The 9,222-nt window shown below is 44.6% G+C and overlaps 1 protein-coding gene across 2 annotated transcripts in view; it reads left to right on the forward strand.

The window, feature by feature from the left end:
• Swap70 (switching B cell complex subunit SWAP70) overlaps positions 1-9,222 on the forward strand; it is a 79,282-nt gene that overhangs the window by 55,606 nt on the left and 14,454 nt on the right. For both annotated transcript variants that reach the window (XM_008853456.3, XM_029556297.1), the window contains exons 6-7: positions 287-395; positions 2,686-2,867. In XM_008853456.3, coding sequence (XP_008851678.1) covers positions 287-395; positions 2,686-2,867 — 291 coding nt within the window. The remainder of the gene's footprint in view (positions 1-286; positions 396-2,685; positions 2,868-9,222) is intronic.

Below are 9,222 nucleotides of genomic sequence, written 5' to 3' on the forward strand. Positions count from 1 at the left end.
AGGAGACTGGGGCAGAAGGATCGTTGGTTCAAGATGAGCTTGGGCTGCATAGTGAGACCCTGTCTCCCAAAACAAAAATATTGAAATCAAAAGGAATAAATTTTTTTTTTTGATCTTTTTGAGACAGGGTCTCCCTGTAGCCCCAGCTGGCCTGGAACTTACTATGTAGACCAGGCTTGCCTCAGACTCACAGAGATCCGCCTCCCAAGTGCTGAGATTAAAAGCGTGCACCACCATGCCCAGCAGGAATAAAATTTTAAAGCACTAATTATGCCTTCTCTTTTAGTCTCTGCCTGACAAAGATGGAAAGAAGTGCCTTTTTCTAATAAAATGTTTCGATAAGACCTTTGAAATAAGTGCTTCGGATAAGAAGAAGAAACAGGAGTGGATTCAGGGTAGGGCATTTTTATTTTCTGTGATAAAACGAGAGCGAAACTGGGCAGTGACACACACTTGTAATCCCAGCACTTGGGAAGTAAATGCAGGAGCATCAGCAGTTCAAAGTCATCTTTGGCTGTATATGGAGTTCCAGGCCAGCCTGGGCTACTTGAGACCCTACCTCAAAACATAAACAAAAACTTGAAAGCTTTGACTTTCTATTTTCAAATCTCATAACAAGTAATATTACAGTATTGTTTTCTTTTTGTCTATAGCTGTTTTTCCATGTGAAATGAAACCAAGTAAACACGAGTTCTCAATTTTTTATGAGTTTATTTGCATAAAAACCTTGTGGGAATAAAACTGGAGTTTTGGTTTTACTACTATTATCATTTAAAGTATATGGAATTTCTCCCTTTAGTTCTATGGAAAATGTTAAAGTAATCATCTTGAGTTTCTGGTTACACATAAGAAAAAGAATTTACAAAGTAGTTTTGAATACTTCAGGAGCTTTTCAAGTTGTATTATTTCCACAAGAAGTCAGTAACTTGAAGAGAGTGTTGTACTGCCATTTGCATTAAGAGAAAGTAGGTAATGTCTTTCTCTGTGTGTGTGTGTGTATGTGTGTATTCATTTTTAAAATATCTCAGAGAAGTTACACAAGAGACCAGTAGCAGTGGTTGTTGATAGGAGAGGAATCCAGGCCTTGAGGGCTAAGCGGAGGCAGAAGACTTCTTCAGTGTCCTTTCGTGCATCTTGAATTTGAATAATGTATATTAGTTATTTAAGAAATTAAATTTAAGTGCTTGAAAATGCCAGGAGCCAGATGTGGTGACTCATTCCTATGATCCCATCACTCAGGAGGCAGTCGATGACTGTGCACTTGAGACCAGTCTGAGTTACGGCGTAAGTTCCAGGCCAGCTTGGGCTGCAGAGTGAAATCCTGTCTCATAAAGCCAGAAAGAAATGAGATTGTATGTGAAAATTAGATAACTTGTGTAAGTAGTATGCATCTGGAATATGTGTGTGTCTAGGATGGCCCTTACATGCAGTATGCAGATTTTCAATGACTGCCAGTTGCTGTTATGTGTTGTCTCAGGAAGGGAGCATGGAGGGAGGGAGATGGTGTCATAAGACGAAGACAAGGGGCAGATTCACTATGGCAGACTGCACATCGGGTGCTAGGAACTTTGATTCTCTACCCTTAGCATGTCTTAGTTTATTTAGCTTTAAATTAAAAAATATATATTTTATTTATTATTTTTATTTTATGTGTATGCATGTATTGCCTTCTTGTAGGTAAGTGCACCTGTGTCATGCAGTGCCGGCAGAGATCAGAAGAGGCTGTCGGATCCCCTGGAACTGGAGTTACGGACAGGACAGTTGTTAGCTGCCATGTGGGTGCTGGGATTCAAACCCAGGTCTTCTGCAAGAACAACCAGTGCTCTCAACCGCTGAGCCATCTCTCCAGCCCCTAGCTTTAAATCTTTAAAAAAATTATTTTTATTGTGTTTTTGAGTCCACATGTACATGTGTATGATTGTGTGCATGTGTGTGTGTGTGTGTGTGTGTGTACATGCATGCCCTGCTTGTACTTGTGGATGTCAGAGGACAGCATCTTTGTGTGGGTGCTGGGGATCAAGTTTAGGTCACCAGAGCATTTTGAGAAGTGCAGAGAGAGGCCAAATGTGGTGGTATATGCTTATAACCCCAGCACTTGGGAAACTAAGACAGGAGGGTTGTGAGTTTGAGGCCAGGCCAATCTTGGCTACATAGCAAGACTGTCTCAAGAGATAGCTCAGTGGTTAAGAATACTGGTTGTTCTTGCAGAAGACTCAGGTTCAAATCCCAGTACCCACATGGCAGCTAACAACTGTCTGTAACTCCAGATCCAGGGGATCCGACAGCCTCTTTTGTCCTCTGCGGGCATTGCACGACACGGGTGCACTTACCTACACACAGGCAATACATGCGTACACATAAAATAAAAATAATAAATAAAATATTTAAAAAAATAAAAAAGATAAAAGCATAGCGAAGGGAGTGGAAAGTACTGTAAAGTTCTTACAGTGTTGCCCTGCAGTGTTCCCAGTGGAGAATCTGTAAGCACAGATGCGCGGTTGTGGACCTAGAACTGAGGAGACCTGAGTGCTTATTTCTCATGTTGGGGGATGAAGAAGCAGATGCTGCTCAGGCCACACTGCTCACTTCAAAATCAGAGTGTGCCCACATCTCACTCTCTTCACCACTTGTGTGGTAGACATACATAATTGTAATAACTGTTCTTTTTCTTTTTTCTTTTTATAGCCATTCATTCAACCATCCATCTGTTGAAGCTGGGCAGCCCTCCACCTCACAAGGAAGCCCGCCAGCGTCGGAAAGAACTGCGAAAGAAGCTGCTGGCAGAGCAGGAGGAGCTGGCACGCCAGATGAAGGAGCTCCAGGCTGCCAATGAGAACAAGCAGCAGGAGCTGGAGAGCGTGAGGAAGGTGGGCATGGGGTGGCGGGAGGGGTGAGCAGAGAGGCCTGGGGCAGCAGTGCTGGACAGCGGGGCAGAGCAAGAGCAGGCTCTCCATTTCAGTGCAGAGGCCATGCTGCCTTAGGGGCTTTGCATTGCCATGAGCTACAAGTGCAGGGAGAGGTTTGGTGACCAGTGTTCTCAGCAAGTGTTTACAGGCCACCGGCAAAACACTTGTGTTAGGAAGGTGTGTTTATAACAATTGAGTGTATATGAATTTTGTCAGAGGAAAGATGGGAAATTTCATCTCTGAGCATGCCAAGGCTGTTTCTGGGGACTGGGGAAATGGCTCAGTGAGATGAAGCCAGCTGCACAAACTTGACTTCCTGAGCTTGAGGCCTGGAATCCACATAAGAAATTAGATGCCAGCAGGTGTGGTGGTACACACCTTTAATCCTTGCACTGAGGAGGCAGATCTCTGTAAATTCAAGGCTAGCCTTATGTACCTGGCAAATTTCAGGCCAACCAGGGCTACATAGTAAGACCCTGTCTCAAAACAAAAGAGGTTGGAGAGATGGCTTCATGGTTAAGAGTAGTGGCTTCTCTTGCAGAGGACCTGGGTTTGGTTACCCGCATCCATATGGCAGCTAATAACTGTCTATAACTCCAGTTCCAGGGGATTTGATGCCCTCTTCTGGCCTTTGCAGGCACTGCACTAAGTACAGCACTTACATACATGCAAGCCAAACACTCATACTCATAAAATAAAAATAACTTTGAAAAAATTAAGAAAGACGATGTTAGATGCCATGGCCATCATCTGCAATCTCAGTAGTCCTACAGTGAGATGGGAGGTGGAAACAGGTGAATCAGCTAGCCTGTAAGATGAGGACAGGTGAGTCAGCTAGCCTGTAAGATGAGGTACAGCATTAGAACCCTAAGAGACTCTGCTTGAACAAGGCAGAAAGCAGCTGATACCCAGAAGTTGTACTCTGACTTCCACACATGTGCCCCCCTCCAAATAAATAAATATTTTAAAAATTAAAGGCTGTTTCTTGGTGGACACAGCTGGTTTCTTACCTAACCCCCACCCGTAGCTCCCATATGCATTTGTCAGTGACTTGGAAGAATTGCCATCCCACTTCTACCCTTGTAACATTATTTCTGATTGGACACAGAAGGCAGGAAGCAGTGATCTCAAACTGCAGGTGCCTACGCTGGCCTATAAAGGAGGTTATGTTTCTTTTTTTTAAAAAATAATTTTAATTATTTAGAGTGTCATTTTTCTTTTTTTTTTAATTTTTAAAAAATTTTATGGGTATGCATGTATTGCCTACATGTAGATAAGTGCACCCATGTCGTGCAGTGCCTGTGGAGGTCAGAAGAGGCTGTCGGATTCCCTGGAACTGGAGTTACAGACAGTTGTTAGCTGCCATGTGGGTGCTGGGATTCAAACCCAGGTCTTCTGCAAGAACAACCAGTGTTCTTAACCGCTGAGCCATCTCTCCAGCCCCAAGTGTCATTTTTCTTACTGTCTGAGTCAAAGTTAGTCTGATCAGCTTTTCCTTCTCAAGACTGGGAAGTCAAATGCTATAGGTGTGTAAACAATGATGTCAGCTGGGAAACTATGTTCCCCATCCCAGGAGTAGCAGTGATTCCCCCAGTGTGTGGGCATGACCTTTTGGACACCTCTGGGCTGAGCCTGGCTGCTGTCAGCACCTGGCAGTTATAAGCTTAAAGACCATTTTGTGACCTTCAAGTGATACCCTGACCCTGAGATATAGGGGTGGCTTATAGTCAAAGGCCCCACATTCCTAATGGGGTTCTCCTTTGACAACCCCTGGAATTGCCACACTGTATGCCATCTTCTCAGTAGATGCATGAGTATAGATTTTTTAAAAATGCTTTATCTCAGGTACTATGTGGGTGTACAGTCTGAGAAACACTTCTCTCCAATGCAGGTGCTTTCCAAAAGGAGCTTCTCCATCATCTTCCCCACAAGCCACCTTGGGTCTTCCGTGAAGCATTTTCTTAACCCCCCTCCTTAGAGGGAATGGAGAGATGGCTGAGTGGTTAAGAGCACTTGCTGCTTACAGACAACCCAAGTTCAGTTCCCAGATCCTGTGTCAGGTGGCTCAGAACCAGCTCCAGATCTGACACCCTCTTCTGGCCCCCTTGTGCATCTGGACACACATGGCATGTACACACATACAGACACAATAAGAATAAATAAATTAAAAATTTGAAAAAAAGAAACAACCTCCCTTATAGGCCAGCCTAGGCACCCGCAGTTTGAGATCACTGCTTCCTGCCTTCTGTGTCCAATCAGAATGAATGTTACAAGTATAGAAGTGGGGTGGCAAGCTGGATCTGTATGTCCTTTTGTAATTTGTTAAAATTACAACAAAGAAAGCATAAAGCATGTATGAACAAATAATCAGAGGGCTGGAGAGATGGCTCAGCAGTTAAGAGCACTGACTGCTCTTGCAGAGGACCTGGGTTCAGTTCTCAGCCCCCATATGGCAGCTAATAACCATTCATAACTCCAGTTCCAGGATCTGATGCCCTCTTCTGGCCTCCACAGGCTTTACATGACACAGGTGCACTTACATACACACAAGTAAAGCACTCATACACATAAAATAAAAATAAGGGCTGGGCATGGTGGTGCACGCCTTTAATCCCAGCACTCGGGAAGCAGAGGCAGGTGGATCTCTGTGAGTTCAAGGCCAGCTTGGTCTACATAGTTCCAGGGCAGCTGGGGCTACAGAGAGACCCTGTCTCAAAAAAACCAAAAAAACAAAACAAAAAAAAATCATACAGTTAATACCAATGAAACTGTTAACCAAGATAAATTATTAACAGTATCTTAAAAGCTCTTTTTTATTTTTATTAAAATAAAATTGGAAGGAAAACTTGTTTTCCCACAAAGGCATTTTGTGTAGTTATTTTGTTGGGCATGATGGCACACACCTTTAATCCCAGCACTCAGGAGACACAGCTGGGTGGATCTCTATGAGTTTGAGTCCAGCCTGGTCTACATGGTGAGTTCCAGGCCAATCAGGGCTACACAATGAGACCCTGTCTCAGAGAGAGAGAGGGAGGGAAGCAGGGAGAGAGAGACACACAATCTGTGTTTTTTTTTGTTGTTTTTTTTTTTTTTTTTTTTTTTTTTTTTTTTTTTTAGTCTTCTTTAAAAGATGTTCTGAAAGCGGCGCCGGGAGGGGGTTAATTAGCAAAAGAGGTGCTTGGGAGAGCCAGCCTGTGATACAACGAGCTTTACAGACCCACCCTCTTATTTCTGAGTGTGTTTGTACACATGTGTGCATGTATGTGCATGTGTGTATATGTATATGTGTGCCGTGCACGTGTGTGCATGAGGAAACCAGAGGTCAACCTTGTGTCCTTCCTCAGAGACCATCCACCTTGTTTTTTGCCTTGTTTTGGGTCTTTTTGAGACAGGGTCTCCCCGTAGCCCCAGCTGGCCTGGCACTCACTATGTAGACCAAGTTGGCCTCACCCTCACAGAGATCCACCTGCCTCTGCCTCCTGAGTGCTGGGATTGATTAAAAGTTTTTTGTGTTTTTGAGACAGGGTCTCCCTGTAGCCCCAGCTGTCCTAGAACTCACTATGTAGACCAGGCTGGCCTTGAACTCACAGAGATCTGCCTGCCTCTGCCTCCTCAGTGCTGGGACTGAAGGTGTGTGCTACCACACCTGGCTTGTGTATCTCTCTTTAATTAGGTTTTCTTGGAGCCCAAATATACTGTTGAGTCCCTCTAGTTAGACTTTTTTTGGGGGTGGGGGGATAATAAGGGCTCATGTAACCCAAGCTGGGCTTCAACTTTCCACTTATGGAGGCTGGCCTTGAACTTGTGATCCTTCTGTCTCCGCCTCTTAAGTTCTGGAATTATAGGTATGCTTCATCAATAAAAATCCTGGTTTCTGGGACTGGAGAGTTGGCTCAGTGGTTAAGAGTACTGACTGTTCTTGTAGAAGACCCAGGTTCTTTCTATTTTATTTTAAAAAAAAATTATGTGCACATGTGTGTATTTGTGTGTGTGCCACGTGTGTGTGGGTACCTATGGAGGCCAGAAGAGAGCATTGGATCCTGTGGAGCTGTTGTTACAGGCTATCCAGTGTTGGTGCTGGGATCTAAACTCCGGTCCTCTGGGAGAGCAGCACGTGCTCTTGACCACTAAGTCTTCTCTCCAGTCCCTCTAGTGAATTTTTGATTCAGTTAATGAACATTTCAGCTCCAGAATCTTCGTTTTGTTCTTTCTGTAATTTCCGTCTCTGTATTGATCTTTTCTGATGGACTGTTGTTATTCCTTCCATCTTTAAGCATGGCTTCCTTTCATTTTTAGCATATTTACAGTGAACCTCTTTGAAGTCTTGGTAAATGTGCCATCTGGGCTTCTTCAAAGGCAGTTTCTCTTGTCTGTGTTTTCCCAGGTATGGGTGACACTTTCCTGTTTCTCATACTTTTATTTTTATTATTAAAAACTAAATGTTTTAGAAGATAACATGTTTTAGCACCTGTGGATACAGATCCTGACAGCCACCCCCTACCCCTCGACCCCCCGGCTTGTGTTGTTTATTTACTTGGTGACTTGGTTGAACTATTTCCTGGACTTTTGAGGCTTCCAAGTGTGCTCAGCCTTGAGCATTCAGTTACCTGGAATGACCCTCCTATAGGGCTGCTGTCTTTCTCTAGTCTCTGTTGCATCATAGCTAACTGTTAAGAGTTCACTGGTTTCTGACTCTTTGACGTGTTTTCTGCGCTACCAGGGAGATAAATAGCCCTACCTACAGTCTGACATTTAAACTCAGGCCCATTGTGCTTTGAAGGCCAGTCTTTGAGACTCGTTCCTGCCACATGAGGGCTCTGCTTAGCCAGATCTTCCCTGCTTCTCCATCAGACTGAGGCTAGTCTGGTTTGGTTTGCTGTTCTCGTGGCTCTACCAGCCTCCTCTTGATTCCTTACCACCAAAATCTGTAGTCCTAGCTGGCCTGGAACCTACTATGTAGACAGTCTGGCCTCAGAGTCACAGAGATCTGCCTGCCTCTGCCTCCCAAGTGCTGGGAATAAGAAGGCATGTGCCACCACACCTGGTTAATCTCCATTGCTTTGATGTGTGCTTCATTTTGGGCTTTGTCACATTTTCAAGTACAGTTCTTTTGGCAAGAGCTGCAGAGTCTGCTTTTCTTCTTGAGCAAAGCTTCCATGAAAGGCTAGGAGAGTGGAGGATTCCAGGTTCCAGCCCAGTTTGGGCTACATAGCAAGACCCTGGCCTGAGAAAGCAAACCCACAAACCTGTATGCAGGCTGCAGAGCTGGGATGGAGACTCCTTCCAGCTTTAAGAGCCTTTCCCACGTGGAGGAGGATGCAGCCTCTAGTGGCCTCCGCCTTCCTCTCCTGTGGAGCTTTTGCCTCACAAGGGAGTTAGGACAAGGGCGCTCAAACCTGTCTTTGTAACCTGTCAACCCTGTGAGTGGGGGCTGTTGGAAGAAGAGAACCTCAGACCTCTACCACCCTTGGCCCCTTGCCTGAGTAGTTTGAGTGAAAAACTGGCAGCTGCCCTCCTGGGGAGTTAGTATCTGGACTATGAGCTGAGGAGAGAGGGCGAGTGAGTACCCTTGTTTTGGCTTCACCTGCCAGGAGTGTGAAGCTTTCTTCCTGCTGTTGTGGGGAAGAGGAGAAAGGGTTTCATTCCAGCATGTCAGGACATTTGTTGTTCTACCTTAGATCCTACTGATTTTCTTTTGGTGCTTTTTAAAATTTTTTAAATATTTATTTATTTATTTGTTTGTTTGTTTGTTTATTTAATGTGTATGCGTGTATTGCCTGCATGTAGGTAAGTGCCACCCCTGTTGTGCAATGCCCACAGAAGACAGAAGAGTCTGTCGGATCCCCTGGAACTGGAGTTACAGACAGCTGTTAGCTGCCATGTGGGTACTGGGATTCGAACCCAGGTCTTCTGCAAGAACAGTCAGTGTTCTTAACCACTGAGCCATCTCTCCAGCCCCTTCAGTGCTTTTTTTATAGGATGGGTGGAAGGTTCAGCTCTAGGGCCTTGAGCATGCCAGGCAGACACTCCCACTGAGCTTTAGGTTCCTTGTAGGTTTTCTTAGACCAATGCTTCCCCCCCCCATCATCTTCATTGTCTTTGTCTTCTTCATCTTCGTCTTTTTGAGACAGGGTCTCCCTGTAGCCCCAGCTGGCCTGAACTCACTATGTAGACCAGGCTGGCCTTGAACTCACAGAGATCCACCAGCCTCTGCCTCCCAAGCAGTAGAGTTAAAGGTGTGCACCATCATGCCTGGCTTGTTTTTTTGTTTGTGGGTTCGTTTTTTTTTTTTTTTTTTTTTATAAATTTTTTTATT

The sequence above is a fragment of the Nannospalax galili genome, unplaced genomic scaffold, assembly GCF_000622305.1.
Source record: "Nannospalax galili isolate Female #2095 unplaced genomic scaffold, S.galili_v1.0 scaffold44, whole genome shotgun sequence".
Taxonomy (NCBI): Eukaryota; Metazoa; Chordata; class Mammalia; order Rodentia; family Spalacidae; genus Nannospalax; species Nannospalax galili.